Source organism: Ambystoma mexicanum, chromosome 4q, assembly GCF_040938575.1.
Source record: "Ambystoma mexicanum isolate Mex_15411 chromosome 4q, UKY_AmexF1_1, whole genome shotgun sequence".
Taxonomy (NCBI): domain Eukaryota; kingdom Metazoa; phylum Chordata; class Amphibia; order Caudata; family Ambystomatidae; genus Ambystoma; species Ambystoma mexicanum.
In genome coordinates, this window is record NC_090928.1 from 710,045,928 (window position 1) to 710,068,370 (window position 22,443).

At 42.8% G+C, this 22,443-nt stretch overlaps 1 protein-coding gene across 2 annotated transcripts in view; it reads right to left on the minus strand.

The window, feature by feature from the left end:
- TMX4 (thioredoxin related transmembrane protein 4) overlaps positions 1–22,443 on the minus strand; it is a 754,579-nt gene that overhangs the window by 459,102 nt on the left and 273,034 nt on the right. For both annotated transcript variants that reach the window (XM_069608283.1, XM_069608282.1), the window contains exon 3: positions 6,503–6,548. In XM_069608283.1, coding sequence (XP_069464384.1) covers positions 6,503–6,548 — 46 coding nt within the window. The remainder of the gene's footprint in view (positions 1–6,502; positions 6,549–22,443) is intronic.

Sequence of the window (22,443 nt, forward strand, 5' to 3'; positions counted from 1 at the left end):
GAGGTTTAACAGTTAAACCAATCATACAGACAGCTAGCTATTCCTTTACAAATATCGCAACCTGTGGAGTGCAAACAGAGAAAATGTCCTGGGGAAAACATACCCCAATGAAGCAGATTGTTTATCAAGGGTCCTTGAAAGGTCTTAGAAAGAGCATCAAGGAAAAATTGTCTTATTCAAAGGCTGGACACAAGGAACCTTATGACAATTCTGCCTTGAAATATAAACCAACCTATCTTCATGCTGCAGTCGTATGCCTCAGTGTCTAATAGATGTACTGCCTCAGAAACAAAAGTCAGGCTATGAGCATATGCCAGCACAAAATGAAAGGTTTCACTGGAATTTGTACTTCAGCGTCCCTCAAATATCTGATTAGGTTTCCAAAGAACATGAACCAAACATGCAGAAGAGCACAAAGTTGGTGCCAGCCGCAAATGGTGCCTGAAGAGCTCCAGTTCAAACAATCAATGTCGAATGGTGGCATTGTCTGAACTTCGAACAAACAGTGTAGAGCTAGAACCATTACCCAGCCACAGGCATTCTGAGGTAAGTGGGTCCAGTGTATAGACATGGACTACTTGCTAAGAACAATGAGTGGGTATTGAAAACAGTTTAAGCAATATAGCTGTGGGCATTTTGACGCCGGATGAACCAGTGACGGCTCAGAGGACTGGAGAAGTACTGCAGAGAAGTGTGGATTGCAAGAAAGACTCATTATGAGGGGAATGTTTGTCAGAAGTACCAACCACTGATATTTGTTGACAAAGCCTTTTCCAGACCAGACCCACCTCAGAACTTGACCTGCTAATAACATCTATTCATACATTTGAATTCATACATCTCAACTGCTCCACCTCCATCCTCAAAAATGAATTTATCGCCTGGTCAGACCACCATGTCATCTCCTCCTCCATCCAAAGGCAAGATGCAGCTGAACATAGCTCCGGCTACTATCCCACAAACCCTCAACAGGAATAATCCACAACATCCTTGGTCCTGCAAACTATACCAACTTAGATGTGGATAAACTTGCTGACCGCTATAATAAAACACTTCAATCAGCAGTAGATATCGTAGCTCCTATCAAACTCACCAAAGCTAAACCGGCAGCCCACTAGAACAAATGGTTCACTCCCAAGCTCAAAATCCTCCGGAACGCCAAACGAGCGGCGGAAGCCACTTGGAAAAAAACGCCCAACCAGGCCAACAACACTTTATTCACGGCAGCGGCCACCACCTACAAAACTACTATCCTCTGAGCCAAAAAAGAGACTTATGACAACAGAATTGAGAATGCCAAATCAAGAACAAAAGAGCTCTTCACCATCCTCACGGAACTCGAGTCCCCATCCCCACCTACAGAAACCTTTGTGAAAGAGGCAGAGTGGTGTGAGAGAATCCAAAAAGCTTTGGCAGACAAAATTGTCATGTTACAAACTAGAATTGAACAGAAAAAGTCCAGCCTAGCCAAAAAAGCAAACTCTCCACCGCCTCCCACCGCTAAAACTCCAACCTGCCCTCGCTTCTCTTTCACTCCAGTCTCAAAGAAAGAAGTGGAAAGCATCATCAAAGGCCTCAAGCCCTCAAGATGCCAAGGGGATTTCTGCCCAGCTCCCATCATACAGGAAGGCGTCAGCGACTTGGCCCCTTTCATAACAGCCCTAACCAACGCCTCCTTCAAAACAAGCTCAGTTCCTAGTAGCCTCAAGGAGGCCTGGGTCATGCCCCTTTAAAAAAAAAAAAACTAGACCCTAAAAATCCCACTAATTACACTAATCACTAATGTCCCCTACATCCTCAGAATCTTAGAAGGAGTGGCCTACTTACAAATCCAGAAGCACCTGGGAGAGAACAACCTTCTGGGCCTAAGACAATCTGGCTTCAGACCAAGGCATGGAACAGAGACAGCCCTACCGGACTTAAAAATTCAGATGGACGAGGCGAAGGACAAGGGGAATCTAGGTATCCTCAGTAGACCTCTCGGCAGCCTTTGACCTTGTTGCTCATCAGATCCTCATGGAACATCTGAGGGCGTCAGCTGCTCTCTCCAGCCAGGTGATCGCCTGGGCCCAATCCTTCCGAGCCGACCAAACCACCCGGGTCTTCCCCCAGGGGCTTCAGCCTATCCCATCCCCATCCTCTGTGGCGTCCCACAAGGTTCGTGCATCTCGCCAACCTTATACAATATCTTCACAAAGCTATTGTTCGACTGCCTTGATAACCTGGGTGTCACATACACAAACTATGCTGACGATACCCAGGTTATCATCACCCTATCAGGCTGCTATATGAAGAGGACTCCATACGGGTCAACAACCTCTACCTTGAGATTCAAGCCTGGATGGCAGAACATGGGTTATGCCTCAACAACGAGAAACTGAGCTCCTTCTGGTCAGCTCCCAACTACGGCTAAACAAACTGAACCCCTGTTACGCCTCTATCAACATAGACGGTAACCTAATTACTGTGGCCAAAGAAATTAAAACCTTAGGGGTTTATTAGATTCCACACTCTCGCTCAGAAGACAGGTAAACGCCACAGCCTCCTTCACAGCTTACACTAATACGCTCATCAACTCTTGCAAAACCTTCCTCTCGCCCTCCAGTTGCATCACATTAGCCAGAGCACTAGTGCTTTCAAACATCGACTACTGCAACACCCTCTTTCTTGGCACCTCTGAGCGCAATTTGAACAAATTGCAGGTGCTACAGAACAATGCCCTCAGAGCGGCTTTGAGTATCCCACGACACTCACAGATATCCAGCTGTAGATAAGATGCCCATTGGCTCCCTATACGAGACAGAATTACCCTTCAATCTCTCATTACCGTCCACAAATGCCTCTCTAATGAGGCCCCCATTACTTGACAGACAAGTTCAACAAACACACCTCAACCAGACCCACAAGAACGCTTTACTCCCACTGCCTCTCCATCCCCAAATTCTCCCTAAAAAAAGCAGGCAGCTCCAGCTTCCCAGTCGTAGCCGCCAAACAGTGGAACCCTATACCATTGAGCCTTACAGTGGAACCATCCTTCTGGACGTTCAGAGCAAAAAGTCCTGGCTTGCCAACAAGAACTCTATCATTGCCTGACACTCTAATCACTGTACCTTGTTTTCCTGTGTTTGCCCCTCGACCCCCTTGTAACCTGGTCAATTGCACTTACTGTTACTTTTCTTGTATGTCTATTTTTCTGATGTAACCTGCTCCAAGTCTCTGGTGCCCAGTTACCTCAGGGTTCGGCAGGCAGTATAAATAAATAAACTAAACTAAACTAAACCTGGAACTCTCTGGCACAGTCATCAGCTTTAATGAGCCCTGATCATAAACCCATGATATAGAAAACGTGTTCTGTTCTATTGCCATTTTCAAAAGATATTCATCCATGCGTGGTATTTTTGTTTAATTTTTCGTCATTATTATTTTTAGTGGCAAATATGACATGCTTATTATTGTTATAGATAGCTATGTGTAGAACACAGGTACTTCACTCCTCTGCTTTTCTGTTTTGCTATTATTGGTTGAATTCTACAGGAGCATTTAAAGAGTCAAAGCTTGAGGATTAACAAAGCCATCTACAGCAGAGAAAATGGTATTGAGGGAGCATTTCAGTTGCTGGTGTCTGTGAATGGTGTAGTTGAATCGTTCTGTTGTAAAAAACCATAGAACCTTTAGCTTTTACTTTCTCTCCCTTTTGTCCATGGCTAATGGCTACTTCATCAAACTTCACCTACTCGACTATAAAACCCTTCTCATGGAACAAGCAGCCAAGAGGCATGCCAGAACACAGATCGAGTCCAAACTGCACCTCCCGCAAGAGTCCTCATTCTCCACTTCAAATCCATCGAAGGAGGGAATTTAAACAACACATCAGAGACATTTTCAAAGATAGTAATTGAATAACCTCAGCAGTCAATCCCAGCGTAGACCTACTGCAAACCGCATACTAATATCTCTTCCAGGACTGGACATCTATCCGTGCTACATTCAAACATGAGCAAATAGTCATCCTTTAAAATGGAATCTAATATGTCAAAGGAATATAAAGAAGTACAAAGCAGTCCTTCTGAATCAAACAGCAAAATAGTTTCATGGCTGCGATTTGTATCTGCATGGACGAAATTGCAGGACATGGAGAAAAGCCTTGGAAACAGACCATTTCTTTTCTCTGACGCCTTTCAGAAAGAAACCATACACAGTGAATTAAGGAATGCTTTCTTTCTGTTCAGTTCTGCTGTGCTTTGTGTTTGGATGCTCATCGAGCAAACAAAAGAATGTTTATTTTCCTAGAATTATTGAATAAATAATTAATAAGATGGAAAACTGAGTTACAGCTTTTGTAACAAATGATGCTTTTTTTTCAGTGAACGCAAACCAGTATTGCAGAAAGGTATTTTCCAGACTTCCTGTGCTGTGTTAATTTATCAGCAAGATGCATCTATATGGTGTGTTCGTGTAGGTTTTCCACAAATGTAATAGTTTGAAACCAGACATCTTGGTTTCTAATGGGTCCAGTGTTGTCATGTTTTGGTTGCCTTTTGCATACTTTTTACACTCTTGCGGAGGCAAATAATGTTTACTCTTCTAATTATAACATCCAAAACCTGACTCTCCTGGAAGTGCATTAAACAGTTACATTTGACATTGAAATATAAACTCAGCAAAACATGCCCCTCTTTTCATAATCCGGATAGGTATTTAACTTCTTTATGTCGTGTTTCATGCATGGTCTGTCCAGCTTCTACGCACTGTGATTATTATACCTCTGTAGGATGCTGGCCGGTAAGATAGCTTAGTCGGTTGAGCGCCCGCTGCTTCAATCTGTGTGTGATATGCAGGTCGCAGATTTGAATCCCAGCAATGCCAACTCAGCCTTTTCAGGCTTCCGAGATTGATTAATGATTACCAACTTTGGTTGGGTGATAATTGCAAATATGTTCTAAGTACAGCACTTTAACAAATGTGCAAAATATATATATATATATCCAATCATTAACTCTGTCCAGCCAAAATTTGACCATGAGATTAAATATAGAATGGGCCTCATTAAGAGGCTGGCAATAGATGTGCCGGTAGTACAGGCTGGCTACTGCCGGTATCCATTTTTTTCCAGCACCCACAAATGGGCAATTACAGAGTCCTGTCAAGTTTGGCGGACCCGGTAATTGCCCATTCGCGGGTGCCAGTAATAAGGGACTCCCCATCCCCATTCGGCCCCATAGGGCTGAATGGGAATGAGGAAGGGGTTAGCATTGGTACTGTTAATAACGGTACCAGTGCTACAGTCCTGTTCTGCTCGCGGGTGTCGGTACGGCCACCAGGTCAGACCTGGTGGCTGCAAAGGCACCCGCGCTCAGAACTCGTAGTATGGCGGTACGGTAGCAACAGTGCTGGTAGCCCTAGGGTGGAATGGGTTTAACGGCACCGGCACCATTACTGGCGCCGTTAAACCCATTCCGCCAGGGCCATAATGAGGCCCATTATCTAAATAAAAGGTATTAGCATAATTGACTAAAAACATTTGACCTAAAACATTTGATCAAATGTGTTGGACCTTTTTTCGGTCAAATTTAATTAAATATATATATATGGGGTCAAATTAGTTTGATCAAATGTGATTAGGTCAAATGTGTTAGGTCAAATAGACCCGAACTCTCAAGAACATGTTTAAGATGCTTATGTGTAATCTATTCTCAAAGGCTTGCTCAAGGGCATTTCCAGATTGTCTCCAGTTTTTGTCTCTATGAGGCAGGTGCAAATAATGTCTTCAGTGCATTTTTTATTACAATTAGGCCAAGTGAATCCAATACGATGGAAGGCTCTCACCGTGCAATGTTCTCACCAAAACCTGAAGCTACCACCTACATTTGTCTTGTATTGTCATTCCCTACTTCTCTTTGTACCAAATATTGCATCATCCTCTCCAAGCTGAACTACGCCACCTAAAAGCACTCTACATTGCTTGCATCCCCAGCGATCCATTCCCAAGCCTTCTACCATACTGAACAAGGAAGCAAGGCGCATCCCCACTTTAAAGTCCCACTACCATACCACTCAGACCTTAAAACATCTTCACTTCCACAAAGTCTCATAACATATCTAATGTATCATACTCTGCTACATGCAGTAAAACTTACACTCGGTGACAGCATTGTTGCAGGTACATCAGATATTTTAGGTTGTGCTCTTGGCCATTACAAGATACCCAACACTATATCTGGGTGAACGATAATTCATAGTGCAAGCATTTAGCCTATGGAACTCTCTTTTACAGCAGCAGCTGTGTGAGGAGGATAACTACTCCCCCATTCACCAAAACCTCAAAACACACCTTTTTGGCCATTCCTTCTCTCTTTTGTTCCACTCATGCTCTGAAGTGATCCCCAGTTTCCATGAGGATGTTGTACACACCGAATTAATGCATTTTACTGAAGGAATAGTTTTTCAACAGAAGTATATTTTACGAAATGTCAAAATATTTTGCAACGCTAAAATTACTTACTGGAAAATGGTTGGAAGTGTTGTAACAAAAAAACGCCCACTTAGACCTACAATTAAAAACAAGAGAGCACTGTCATTGAAACAGGTGATTGAAAACCTTTGCATATTTAAACAATATTCTTTCAGTCTATATCAATCACCAGTATTTTATAAGATTGTGTGAACAAATAATTTCATTGTGATACAATACAGGTAGGTCCCTTGGGTACCTCACTGATCAATACGGGAACTATACAAATTCTTCAGAGAATGATAAATGATTATCCTTCTCGTGCAACGTGTACAGCGGGACAAACAGGAAATATGAATATTGAGATATCAGATTTCAATGTAGCAGATGAGGAAAAAGTAGGCTGACTAGACCTATCAGTGTTCCCCCTGTGCTCCTTTTTTTTATAACTCTTATTTTTATGGCTAGCCTAGAAAGGCATTAACAAGAATAAGCATAATTTGCGACTGGAAAAAGTAGCAACATACTCATAAGAAAGTTACCACTAATTTGGCAAAGATTGCACTTCACACAAATTCATACACCCGTGGAAAATGTGAAGGTTTGATATAAGATTACCTGCAGATGTTTAAGCTTAACTTTATCCACTTGTAAAGTAGTAAAAAGCACAGCAAAAGAGACAGTGAAAAGGGGCAGGATTGGCTATTGTGTATGTTTCAATAGAGTGTTCGAATCGGAAATAGGTAAATGCATGCACAATTTAAATTAAGGTATATACATACAAGTTAAAAGTAATCTTAAGAACATTGAGGTACATACAAACACATGGATGGTTGTACACATGGATATTTTAGATATACCTGTTGCTTGAGAAGTGTAAAAGGGAATGGAAATATATGAAAATGTGCGAGCTATGAATGAATGAATACATCAATGAATGGTTAGTTTGATAAACGCACTCTTCGGCCTCCAAAATGACACCCTGGAACTAACAGATTATGCAAAGAGAAGACATTTGTTATAATATGGATGAAGTTAACTTCAGTCACAGCAAGCAGAGGATACAACAGAAGAATTAATAGATGTTCCATGGAAGTCTCAAATTCAAAAAGTAAAAGAAAACATGTCCAGTGGTCACACATGTGCCCCCTTACTGCTAGATCGGCACTCGAGTTTACAAAGCTGCGATGAAATGAGCATTTAGCAAACAATGGCCCTCATTACGACCCAGGCGTTGGACCATGGTGCTAATAGCACCATGGTCCCTGTAGCACCATGGTCCATGTCGGTAACTTACCGACTCCGCCATGGCGGAATGGGGAATTACCGCCCCATTCCGAGGTTGGCGGGGTGGTAATTCCCCATGCTGCCATGGCAATTCCCCATTCCCATTTTTGCCCCATAGGGCTCAATGGGACTGGGGAAGGCGCTAATTACGGCACCGTAAATTACGGTGCCGTAATTAGCTCCTAGGTCCCTTTGCGGGTTGTGCCACCCGCAAAGGGACCTCGTAATCAGGCGTTAAGGGTTTAACGGCGCCGCCACCTTTTACAGCGCCATTAACCCCTTAACGCCTGGGTTGTAATGAGGGCCAATATGTGTGGACATTCTTTCCCTTTATCGATGCAAAAACCAATAATGCAAATTTTTGTCACAATGAAAAAAGTGCAAGTGGCTGCATTTATTTTCTAAATCCTAGCATACGTCGATTGTCAAGACTTTAATGCAGTGGGAGCAGTCATATTGAAAACGCTCCTGGAGGTACTCCTGAGACCGATTATATCCTTACAATTAAAATCAGTCTCAATAAAGAGGGTTCCAAGTCGCGTCCCGTTCAGACACATATTAGGTTGCGTCAGGGTTGTATCCTCGCACCTAAACTCTTGACAGATTTTTAATATGTATTTATTATATTGGATACAGCATCCAAACCCGAAGGTATCATGGTGCTTGTACAGATTATAAGGTTGTGAAAAGGACAACAATATGTTTTTTTTAATACCTTTAAGGATGGTTTGTTTTGGATGTGATCCGGCAGGGTGTTCCACAGTGTGGGGGCAGTGACAAGGTTAGGGCAATTGTGGAAAATTCCAGCCGCCTACCAGTAAAATTATGTTCAATCTCACTACGCTGAATGGCGTTTAGTGATGACTTACGTTTTTTGTACTGCTCTCACATTGGTTACAGAGGAAATTGGACATCTTGTCGAAATTGGCAGAATTAAATAATTAAAACATCAAATAATACAAGACTTGATAGAGTGCATTTTCTGACATACCTGAAATTTACCATTTGTAATTGTGTGTGCAAGTAAGTCCAAGATCAGAGACTGCGAGACAAGACAAAAACCCTAGAAGCCAAGTTACGTTGTATTTATTGGCGCTTATGTACATTTTCATTGTTACCATTGATTAGGTTTTGTACTAGAAAGATTGTCGCAGCCTTGATCTATGGCTTGTATATTATGGTCCTAGATTTGGGGTGCGGGGGGCTTTTAAATACATTACAAGTATCATTATGGAAGAGAACTCTAAGACTTCCATTATGCGTACCTAACTGTGTCTTAACACACGATTTGGGTTTGACCTCTGTGTTCCCCCGTAAAATATCGTTATTTGTAGATCTAAATAGCGCTCTAGGGGAGCACTTCCTTAGAGACGTTTGTTTCATCCCAACAATCGATTTTGAGGGAAATTGGTTCTGATGATGATGAACTTGTGAATGACCCTTTGGGGAAGGAGAAAACGTTGTACTCGTGGGATTGCAGGATAACATAGAACAAATGGTAAATGGTTCCCTTTATTCAGAATATACTGCTGCCATACTTAGGGCTGACTACGTACCTTGTTACCTGAAGCTCTTCCCATGGAGGGAATTGAGAAGTTTATATTTGCTATTTAAGTCAAATCAGTTAGCTACATTGAATTGTACAGGCCCACGAAGGGGCCTGCCAGCTAATGAAAAAACACTGGCCGTTATGTCTGAATGATACTGCAGTTGAAACACTGAAACATTTGGTTATCTTTGGCCCATACTTTCCCAAGCTAAGAGTGCATCACTTTTAAAATGTTATCAACCCCCTATTTAGTGGTGTGGGATATCTTTTGTGGGCTTCCCTCATGCAAGGGTAGAATATTTCTTTGATTCTGGCCCTGACAAGGTTTTTAAAGTCACTTCTTAGCTGTTGCATAGGCAATCATACCATTGTACATGTTGGATAGAACATGGTCATCCTGTATTAGATTTAAAAACAAAAAAATGTATAGGATTAATTTTAGTTAAGGACCCTAGGCGGCACCTATTTTGTTATTCATATCTTGGAATTAATTAAGTTGTTCATTGCATATTCTTTTGGTGAAGGTATAAGTCAATTATGATGAATGTCAATGATATCTCAGATTAATCAGATGTGGCGTATACATGTATTTTATGCAGGCTTTTAGATAACTGTGAAGTTATTGTATAAGTGTGTGTAAAGTTTGGAAATAAAACAAATCACAATTTAAAAAAAGTTGCTTCAGTCGTTGGATTCAATTTCCAGCCAATTGCCAGGAGGAGGGGCCTGTGTATTCATTGATGAGTCTGCCTTGTCGCAACTCTGGGAATTGGAGCAATAGCCACCCTCCACTGGCATTAACCCCACACTATAGCGCTGCCACAATGTTCCCACCGCTTTCTTTGAAACTGTGCTCTATTCTGCCATCGCAATCTTGATTCTCCCAACATCCTCGGCCTGCCTCATGTACCTCAGTGCCATGCCACACTTCTCTCTGTGCTATTATTCAGTCTAGATTAAGAAGGAATAAGTGATGTATGATGGTATAGGAGGAGGAATCTGTTCATTTTTCTTATATAACATACTCTTACTAAGGAGAAAGGTTATGCCATGTGAGACGACTAGTATTGGGAGAATGCAGGCAGTTTTTCAATTAGAGGAAAGCCATACTTTTCTAACAGTTGCAAGCTACACCTGATCACTAAGTGAATACCTCCATGATTGGAAGGTCTGACAAGTCATTGTAGTAAATCACACCACACATAATAGGATTCCTCATGAATTGGCCCTTACTGTACAGCATCAAATCCCTTAGTTGATGCCACTGTACAAATTCACTTATTTTAACACCAGATAGCCCACTTTTCATTAACTGGAAGACAATTATATTAACAATTGTGAATATGGTATATCTGTAAGATTACCAGATGTGCATTATTTTATCACCAGTGAGCTGCCAGAGATGGGGACTCTAGAGGGTGCAGATAAAATCTCGCTTGGTAGCTCTAGATGGCACAAGCTAAAAGAAGCATGAAGATGCCGGAGGTCCCCAGATCTCAGGAGACTCTACTCCCACCCCTGGCATCCAACTCCTCTCTCTTCACGGGGCTCAATAGCATTGGAATATAATATCAATAAGTGGAAGTTCTCTGAATGGGGAAGAATATTTGCAGGTCAGGCAGAAGGTTGCTAGTGGGCACTGTTACAGTGGCCTAATGACGAGATTGTAAGGTGATGCTTTATTGCATGGGCTTGGCACCCACATTTGCCATCCTATGAAGTGTATGTTGGCTGCTCTTCTGGTGTTTATGTTATTTTATTAGTTGTGTTTCGAGAGGGCCTTTAAACTGTTCTGGTCTGGTGATATATCTGCATATAATAAATATTTTTACTACTACTAGTACGACCTGCCGGCAGCTGCAGCACGTTTCGCCTCCTAAGGTCACAGGTACACTGTGTTTTACTGCATATTCAGTGCTGTTTATTTTAATTCTATAGCACTTCATGTCAATGCACTTTACAAAAATGAATACGATGGTGCATAACAATGATATAATAGCAAACTGACAGAAAAGGCAGAACAAAGAACAAAGGAAAGTCAAAGAGAAGCTAGAAAGGCAATGGTGAACCAGAAAAAAAGATCAAATGAAGGTCCAGTTATGATGAATTCAATGGAGTCATCACTGTTTTCCCAGTGGTGACCTTCCCCCATGTGGTGAGTGGACATCAGCCACTACCTGATCCTGGGCTGGCTATATGAGGGAGGATCTCACGGGGGAGACAACCTCTGGGGAAGTATCCTGAATTCATCGGGTGAGACAGGGTATCCCCCTTCCCGCTTGAAGATGAATCTCCCATTTGTAACACTCTAATGGCCTATTGTGATTCTTCCCCTGCTCCCTCAAAGGGGAGTGCTGAATCCTTCTTATTCCAATCTACAGACCAACTTTCAAACACTGACTTGCACTCAAAACCTTTTATAAACCTTCCTCCAATGTTTTCGGGCACGTTAGCTAAAAGGGACTACTTTACCCAGAAACACCTTAACACCACAATGAAGAATAGGAGTGGAGGAATGCAGAGTAATGCAGAAAAGCCCCGATCACAGCCAACATTCTAGTTGTTGAGAACACGCACCAGTGCCTGGTATGTTTAATCCAGGACCTCCAGAAACCATGGTAGACTCCTGGAGGGAGGGGACTGCTCTTCTCTGCGCGACCGAAGGGCTGCGAGAAGGACAATGGAGCCAAGTGCTGAAAAGAGGAAAGCTGCGCAAGGAAGTCTACGTGCGGTGGGAATGCAGGGCTCCGGGGCGTTTGCCGGTAGAAAGCAGCAGCAAGACACTTACCAGCGACCCGTGAGAAGCAGAGAAGCCAAGCTGGAATCACAGGAAGCAGTGATGGGGAAAGCCGTGCTGTGCAAGGAACAAAACACCTGACTGCTGTTGTCGGCATGCTGCAAAAAGGACAAGAGATGCCACGAAGAGCCGGTGAGTCCACACTTGGATCAAGGGAACAAGGGAACACCGGGGAATATTGGTAAGCACGCTGCATGTTAATAATTGAACAAAACTGAACGAGAAAAGAGAGAAACCCATTTATTAAATCTGAAAAGAGAAAGTAAAAGTGCATTTGCTAAAGGGAGGAACATTTGAAGTTTGTCCATAGGTACAAATAGTCCATATAAGAAATAGTAACAAGTCAGTATATACCATGGACCAACTGAATTAGCCCAAAGGGCTAATGTAGTAAATTGTTGGAGTTGCAATCAAAGGCAATTACACGAGTGTGAATACATAAGCCTTGGCAGGAGAGTATACCAGGCAATTACAATTGTGTGAATACAAGAAGTCCTGACAGGCCAGTATACCAGGCACTCACACATGTGTGAATACAAGAAGTCCTGGCAAGATAGTACACCAGGCAACTGCAAGTGTGCTAATATGAGAACAGAGAAACCCTAGCAGGGGAGTACACCAGGTATCCTGACAACTCAAAATCCAGAGATAATTATGTATGATTTTTTATATCGATCAAGAGAAAAGACCAGAAGTGTTATCTTCAAGAAAACATGAAGAAGTATCCAGGGGAAGGGGGACACCCTCTAGATTAAGGGGCAACATCCTTGCAAGACTTTTTGTTGGAGTTACTTATTGCTTTGTCCATTTGGACATTTCTAAAACTCCAAATGGCAAAGACATTATCCTTTTCACTTTAAACTTAATTTCCTTAGAATGTGAGGGTCAGAATAGTACTTTGGAAACAGGACGGTTTTGTTTTGAACATTCTGACACTGACAGATCCTTAGATTTGAGTTTAGGTAGGGAAACACCTCTAGTACAAGGACAGTGGGGCATTTTCCCAACCCTTTTTTTGTAATCAATAAATGTCTTTAGCCAAAACCATCTCTAACTTGGTCTGACTTTCATTCCTGACCCCTCACAGTTTTGTAGGACAAAGACGGCTCAGAATTTTAGCCAGGTCAGCATTTCACCAAAAACTAAAAACGGATGCCATATCAGATAAGGGTGTGGGACAAGGATGTGAGACAAGGGTGTGGTACTCTGTACTGGGTTTGGGGTGGGTCAGTGTTGTGAGTGCTTTGAAACATGCACAGGTAAAAGGGGAGCTTGAATTTGGCATTACATAAACGCTGGTATATTCAGCAGGGTATAGCATGGACTAAATTCAAATGAAGCATAAGAGTAACAATTATTAATCTCTAACACCTACCAAATCTCTAACACCATTCTTATATTTACAGCTCAGTCCATAGCCCTTTGGTGCAACATGTTGTTGCAGGGTAAGGGTACAAGCCAGCTCATTTTAAAAGAGAATAAACGTGGAGAAGGAAAGCTGCTTGTTTTGCATGGAATGTGGAGCCCGTTCTACTCAAAGCAAGTTCATTGTTCAGCTTCAGAACAGGAAACAGCGCAGAGAAATATAACACTTTTCATCCATTTGCTGCTCTGCATCATAGTCAAAAATGCAGGCTGAACACGTGCATTCTGGAACCTTCTGGTGGCTTGACAAAGGGAGGTGTTTTTTTTTTTATTGGCATACAACATCACTGTGAGAGGAAGCTATCATTCTTATACTTTCTGTGCATTTGTGGGCAGATTACAGAGAGAGGTTTTAAAAAGAGCTGTCTGCTATGGGCTGGGATCTCTCTTGCTCTGTGGCTGGCTGTGGGACGGAGTGTTCTCCATTCGCAGGCAGGCTGACTGGAAGACTTTGTGGAGTTTGCTCAGGCTGAGAGGGAAACCAGATAAAGAAATTCTCTAGTGTGGTCAAGATCCAGGCAGACAGAGGTGGATCCTCAGCCGTGTGGACGGGGTCCTGACTTTGATGTACCAGGGGCTCACAGAATCAAGCATTATTTTTGGTAAGATTCTAGTGAAAATTGAGGGGCATGTTGATTTGCCTTGTAAGTGCATTCTGCAGACAAGTTTCAGCCAGGAAAGTTATGGGTACGTTTATAAATGTAGGCAGAAATTTTCATGTGTTATTCATTCCAGGTAACATTGTCAAATATAGCGGAAGTCTTTAAGCTGCGAAAAGCAGATGCTATGTTCCAAGGTCTCTTGATAGCAATGTTTTGAACTGCAACACTAAAAGAAGGGTGTTTGAAGCCTGTTATGAAAAAAAGCTATTTACCACTGTGGGGGAACTTTACTATTGAAATGTGTGCATGACTTTGTTTATTTTTTTTGTATCACAAGGGTGTCATGCAAAAACCCAATGCATTGCACATTCTGTACCTTTAATCACCTCTAAAAGCTTATAAAGCATACAGACAAAAGTGAATCAGGTGGTAATTGCATTTTACCGCAGGTGGTATTTTCATTTTACTGCATGTGATAAAAACACAAAACCAAATTAGTCACTGTGAATGGGGTCGATTTCAGGGGCTGATTATATGAACAACAGTATCAAGGTGCACTGGTAAGTATATTCTGGGTTACCACCAAAGTGGTATAGTAGATAAAATATCACATGATGATGAAATTGTAATTCAGGGTGCACCAGATCTGGGTTTGGCTTACCGCTTATGAGCCCGATATAAAAATAATATCAGGTAGTCTTATATATTTGGGGTTGACCAAAACTACTGAAAAATACCCCTAGCAGTATGAACATGCAGGACTAAGTGAAAACATCCCACAAACTGAGCTGACATCGCAGTTAAGGAGGGAGGCAAAGTGTACAAAGTAAAAAATCAATCATACAATTTATAATATGTCCATGCTTGCAGTGCTGCTGCTGGCGAAAAGTATTCATCTGCTGCTAAATGGCAAACTACATTTGACCTTTGTTTCAATTTAAAAAAGGTTTAATATTTGGAAGGAACACATGCTTTGCCTTTCATTGTTCTTAAAGTATGACAAAGGAATGCTGAACATGTGCTTGAAAAAGAAGAATGACATAACGTGGTACTCAATTATTGTTCAATCTCTGTATTCCTCCTCCCTATAGTGTTTTTCTCTGGAATTGTGCCCCCATCCAGACGGTGCTCCTATATGTATTGCCCAAAGTGTTTGTGCTTCCGTTTTTGATGGTCCACCCAAATTGCAAGAGGGCGTGTCATGTGTGCCCCACCCAGCGTCCACTGAGTTTGTGCTTTCTGCTTTTCTTTTGGCTTGATGGCACAATGCTATAATTCATCTCAAAACGATTACATACGACTCCGGTTACCTGTGTTTGCTCTTTCCCACTGCAATCTTCTTTATCATGTGCATATTATCATTGTTGCAGTTCTTTCCTGAATTCATGTTTATGCAGTCCACATTGGGGTTTTTGCCCATTACACTCCTAAGACTTATTTTTTGCAGTGTGGGTAGATCATATGCACAGGTGTGCATGCTGTGAGGGCATACGTGTTTGCTGATTGGGGGTGTTGACTTTCTTTCAACTATGGCAAGTTTCACTATTTCGAAGCTATCTCGATCTGGCCTGTTCACCTCAAGAGGTCTCACTCACATATGTCTTGCCTCATGTCTAAATATCAAACACCGGTCACTGTATGCTTAATACATCCTGATCCTGATATGGGGCATGGACTCCAACGTAGAAAATTCACATTAAATGTTTTCACGTATGCCACTGGAACCAATCATGGTAGGGGTATCAGAGACCACTTTATTGAGACAGAAAAGACTTCAACCTGATGTGATAACGTGCACCCCCATTGTACTTCATGGCACTTTACACATAGTACTCATTATGAAATCTAAACCTCACTTGGATGACTTGAATGTTGACTCTCGGAGGGTCTTGCACACCTCTTCCTTCTTACTGCTTCCCGTTTTCTTTTTGTGCCCCCCACATTCACTTTATCACAGCCAGTCAGTTCTTGACTCTGCCACTTTTGATAGTTAGCTTGGCAGACCCAGATTATTTCCGGGGGCTGGTCAGAAATGATAAAACATTACCTGAAAATCAATTCTTCAGTTCTCAAGAGCACACATAAGCACAACTCTCTTTCTGGTCAGCATTCTGGCTGGTCCACACCCAATGACTATGCACACCCCCACAATATTACAATTGCATACACTTTCCCTCAACCCCGTAATTTCTGTACAACTGTTAGTCGTGTATTTCTATCCTACTCCTGCTTCTCCCAGCCTCTCAACTTTTTTACCTCTTCCTTTACTCCACTGTCCACATTCTGGAAACCCTGGCCATTGGTACAATAAGCCACTTTCCAGACAAGCCCTGATGCTGTAAAACCAATGCAGTGGGGATTAGGGCATTATAAAATCCTAATAACACTACATAACATACACAGATGGGATGATGTAAACAATAAAATATTTAGAGATTACTATTTAGCTATTGTTAAGCCAACAATCTACTCCAAGTTAAAGCATCCCCTTCAAATGAGAGCTCATCCCCTTTAATTCCTGTATATTGGGTGGTGTCCTAATCCCAACTCTAAATCCAAGATAAAAATAGGATGTAAGGCAGGACAAACAGGCTATTGGTGTGGTTTGGATTTTTACCCTGCCATTGACTGCCCATAGACATAATAAATCCTACGCCCTTATCCACTCATCGCCCATCAGTCCATGCCTCACCATTTCATGCTTTGGTGATCGCCTTGAGCTCTTCTGAAATGTAACAGCTTAACTGCAGCTGTAAATCAATGCACCCATTTTGTTTTCAAGTAATATCTTCCTACAACTAGTTTAAAATCTAATTGTCCAAATGTTAATTTATTGGGGAACACTTCTTGCTACTGTTTAATGATACAATAGTGATACTAAATTGCCAAGTTGTTGTTATCTTCTAAAACCCAACCATGTATTCTTCAAAGGTCACTGCCATTTGCTAAGCACATTTCACGGTTTGACTTTCAATGTTGTATCCCTAGCAAACATGTATCATGTCTATAGAATTCTTCCTTTTTTTCTTTTGCTGAGAAGTCAGTGTTTATGCTTCTAAAAATATACACAGGTCTTACCTAAATTCATCTGATTGCTGTATGAATGTAGATTTCTTGTTTAAGGATTAGTGCTTGGTTAAGCCACGGCGTAAAATTGCCCACATAATAGACATTTGCCTACTCAAAGCATGTAAATCACAGTTGGAAATTAAAAAAAGCTGTGACAGAATGCCATCTGGTGAGGGCGGGATTGCCTGACCTTTTTGATTTTTAGTAATATAATTATGTGGCTAATTCTCTTTCTGAAAAGGAGGCCTGATATTCAGAACCTCTTTCATAATTATCCATGGCAAAAGCATAGTGCACCCATGTACCCTTGCTGTGACTGCCTCCTGACTCCGCCAGTAACTGTAGCAGGGCAGGTTTAAAGGTCAAATGTCCATTCCTGAACAGCTGCTGGAAAACACATTTCCAACCGGTAAAGATGACTTTTTAACTATCTGCACCTCTGGGTCAAATTCTTATAATTGTGACCCCCAGCAGCTTAGTGTCACCTTAAAATTTAAATATAAGCTATGTCTGGTCATGACACGGTGGATATTAGGATGACACAATTATAAAGTCTCAAGCATTTGGATGTCATATTTCTGTCTGCTCAGAGAGGTGACCCATTCATCACAGGATTGGGTGTGTTATTAACTTTCGGGCTGGGATAGACAAACATGAACAATGTTGGGCCATGTTCAGGAAGCTTCTCATTTGAACCATTTGAGGAAATTCGAGACCTATCAGAAGGAATTGTAAAGAGCAAGGAAACCCAAAACCTGAACAGTAAAAAGAGTCCAAAATGCCAAATAATCACTGTACCTCTTTGCAAGGGGAAAAGAAGGTTTTTTACATGCCAAAAGGTCCCATAGAAACAAACTGACACAGAGCGCCTCACGCCCCAAGAAGTTACAGTTTATATAGCAGAAAACCGCAAATTAACAATACTATGCATAATAATGAGAACAACATAATCCCACCACCCCCATTGGCTACCACCTCAAGAACATGCTAATGTCCCCCTATATTCCTTGGACTGATTGGTCACACCTTATCGAAACCCACTCCCCTAAACACATGGTCTACTACATCGTCACTATTGGATCAGGTATGGGATTGGTTGTTTAAACGTATTGACACATTAATAAATTGAGACTGCCACGTTGTATGCACCCCTTCGATCCAGACGCGATCAAAGTAAACTGGCGAGGCTGCCTCTGCTTTGATAAGACAATAGTCCTTCTCACTATACCAGATGCCGCAGCACACACAAGCGGACTCCCCGACCTAGTACTAAATGTATTGGCATCACCTCTTCTCCTCCTATCCCAAATCACGGAACGTTCTAGACATGGCGCCCCCTTATCTCCTTCATCACCAGGTGTCAAGTAATGACTTGACTGGGGCACCACGAATTTCAGGGATTTATTCAAGGCATAAGATAAGCGGTATCGCATCGCAGGTTGCTCCCGATATGCTTTTTATTTCAATAATCATGTCGCACAAACTGCAACATGATTTTTAGAATGAGGGTTACATGTTTTCTTTGCCTGGTGGTGCTTGTGTTGCAGAGCACACAGGCGATGAAGAGTGGGAGAGGCTCCTGTCGCGGGCTGAAACATTGTTTGCATTTTTCTTTACGAAGAGCAGCCCATGTGCAAAGGCCAGAGCACAGAAGTGACAGCTCAAGCCACAGCTCGGCTGCCCAGCCATCGTGGATGCCGTGGGTAAGTAAGTGTTCATTAAGATCTGTGGGCATATGGCTGCAGGCTTTGTGATCAGTGCAGGGGGCTGTACAAGCCCCACACTGATATAACTGCCTGCAGGCATATGGTCTTCTTAATGTTCTTTGAAGCGGAAATCCAGTGATATGCTGCCGTCTCGCGCTTCAAAGAACATTTTAGAACATCTTATCAGGCTGTTTTATCAGTGTGGGGCTCACACAGACCCTGCACTGATAATACAGCCTGCAGGCATATTGCCTTCTCGATGTTCTTTGAAGCACGGTACTACAGTCATTTGCTGCCGTCACGTGTTTCAAAAAACATTTAGAAAGCCTTGGACTGTGTTATTAGTGCGGGGCTCACACTGCCACAGCACTGATAACACTGCCTGTGCGCACGGAAGCATCCAGTATTGCGGGAGTGTGGGGGGCGGGGAGGATGATGGGTGTTTGAGCAACATTGCCTGGGGTGGGGACTGTAGGGGTGGGCAACGATAAAAGTCCTACTACTTTCCCTGCAATTGCAGTGCGCGAAATTCCATATGGTCTCATTCGCACCCACAAACGACCCACCCCTGCCCAAATCTACTTTTCAGGTTGGTAACATTAGTGGTAATGGCATTTTAACACAACAAAAATAAATAAAGCTGCAGAATTATTACAGATGCAGGAAACTCATCTATTAGAGCTCTGTAGGCGCTCTGGGGCAAAATGCATACAAACCTCATAATTTGCATATGGATTGCACCAACAGAAATTACTTCATAGAAAAAAGCATTGCAATGAGCATCATCAGTCTTTGATACTTGGAGGCACTATGGAAGCGACTTTAGAACAAGTTGCCATAAGTAAGCCAAGTGGCATATAACTTTGTGGTGTAAAATACCTAAATTGCACTTTTGTTGTTTATGGAGCGGGTTTAAAAAAAAAAAAAAAAAACAGCATGATAATATTAACATAAGCTCTGAAGTGAATCAAATAGCTGCAGATACGACTGTGTGATTAAATGATCTGCCCAGGATCACACACTTTGGTTAAAAGGTGAAACCGGCATGTGTACAATTTAAGCAACTGAGCAATCTTCATAGGTTTAGTTGATAGATATTTATTAAGGTTTCCCTTTGCATTTCATATGCTTAAATAATACTTTATTTAAAGCAATGCCTTGGAAGCAAAGCACAATACATAAGAAACCACCCTTTCATAATTAACTTTACACTATACATCATTATAAAAATATTTAATATATTGAAATATAAGCGGATGGATTTAGTTGTATTCTCCCCATCCTTCAAGCAAAGTCACAATAGCATCATCCAGACTAATGTTAGCCTAACAATTCCCCCCTGGTTAAAGCCATAGTCATTCTTTCATAAACCCTGCAGCATTATGTACCTTGCTCAATGCTGATCACTCCCTCCCATGCACATTTCTAAAGGGACAAAAGGTCCCTGCTAATAGCCCCCCTCCCTCCCATCATTGCCTAATGGCTCACATTAACTCACGGACCTTGGGACAATGTCCTGGCAGAGGGACAAGTCTCCCAATCGGAAGGGGTCAGGTGTCAGGACAATGATCTTGCTGAGCAGGAATTGCTCAGCCCACATTGCCCTCTCAGCGGGACACCTTTCCCATTGGGCACAGGAGTGGGAGAGGTGTCCCAGTGACAAAATTCCTGGTCAGCCTCTGAAAAGAGCCTGTGGGGATGCAGCTTGCACCCCCAACATCCCACCCACCCAGTCCCCCGCTTGGGCGCCACGGCCTGTAGGCATGGGTGCCAAGTTTTGAATTTCGTTACATGGGTGGAACCAAATTTTGCGATGGGGACAGAAATTTACCAGCAGGAATTGGTGGGGGGAGCCACACCATTTATAGGCAGGTCTAAACCTATAACAACTCAGCAGCAGTCGCCTAAACTGCTGGGCTTTCTTTGCAGTATTCTGCTTTTGTAATTCTTACTTCCCCGACAGCTCGGCCACAAACAATTTGGCCTGTCCACCACATACCCCCAATCAAAGCTGACCACAATAAGGCAGTCCCCCTCCCCCTTAGAAGTGAGAAGTACTTGCTAATTTTGCAAGATGCATATTAACACTTCACTAAGCCAAAGCCACCAGGAAAGGAGGCCAGCCAGAGTGATTCAGAATAGCATGTCAATCAATCTGGATTCTTTATGGTAGCAAAATGGCACTTCTGCCTCGTTGTTCAAAGACAACAAAGAAGGAGGGGTACAAGTGCCCCTCTGCCTGAAGGCATTGCCTTCTTTATGTCCTTTGAAACATGGGAGTACAGTGATTTGTCTGCACATCGTGATTCAAACAACTTTTACAAGGTCATATGCCTGCATGCAGATCTGCCTACATTTGAAAATCAAAAACCCTGTGATTTCTACAGCCTTGCTTCTATAATTACTATAAACTCGGTCCTCGCCTTTCCCTATATTGAGAAAGGGGACAACTACTTCAAAATAAAACACAGAATTGGGCGAGGCTAGGCAGGTCTGCCTGCAGGTTGTATTATCAAGTGGTTGTGTGTTATCAAGTGTCTGGACATAATATTACTCCTACGTCCCGTTCCCTTTCCTCCATACCTGTGGGATATCTCTCCGTCCTGTGGGACGGGACCGGAGCACTATGTAAAAAGCATCCACATTTTTTCCAAAAATGTGTCCCTCCTCTCTTTCCTGTGCGGGGCCCGGCACGCGGTCGTAACCCCGCCCTCCTTTTCTCCGCTCGATCAGGGCCGGACGCACTTGCATCCATGGAAGATTTTCTTCCCTTTTTCCTCTCTGGCTCTCGCTAGCATTCGTTTACTAGTCTATGTCTTTCAAATTAGACTTTCCATATTGTTCATCGTGTCACCGTCGCTTTGCGAGGGCGGATCCCCATCCTCTTTGTTTAGAGTGTTTGGGTCCGGAACACCGTTGGGACTCCTGTTTTTACTGTTTTTACTGTGACTCCCTTTCGGTCCGGGCACTTCAACTTCAGTTGGAGCGGTGGGAGGAGGTGTTCCGACGAACTCCTCCTTCGCATTTTCAGGCGTTCATCGACGAGAAGAAGAAACGCCCGGTAAGTTCTTTACTTTTCAGAGCACCCCGGCTGGGGGATACCTTTCCGGGTTCCTCTCAGTCCGGGAGGGGCGTTGATCGCTCTGTCACAGGGGTTCGCCCTGAGGTGCCCATTGGGCCTAATAATTCTACCAGAGTTTTCTCCGAGGGTCTGTTTGTAGACCCAGTTCTACTGAATCGTGGGGTACCGGAGCTCGCTCCGAGGCCTCTCTGTCGGCTTCCCTCAAAAACAAGACCAGGGTGCACCCCGAGGCCTTGGCTGGGCTGGTTGTTACCGAACAGATGTTCGAGGCCCGTGCAGATAAGGCTGCCTCACTTCCTCACGTGCCACAGTTCCCCTCAGTTGAGGACAAAATGGCACCCGTTCCCGCCATGATCTCGGCGGCCATTTTAGGTGCTACCCTACAACTATGCCATCGGCCTCTGGTGTAGGGTATGGTTCCTTGGGTGAACCTAAGGTCCCTTGTGCGCATCCTTACCAGCCGGTTTATGATTGG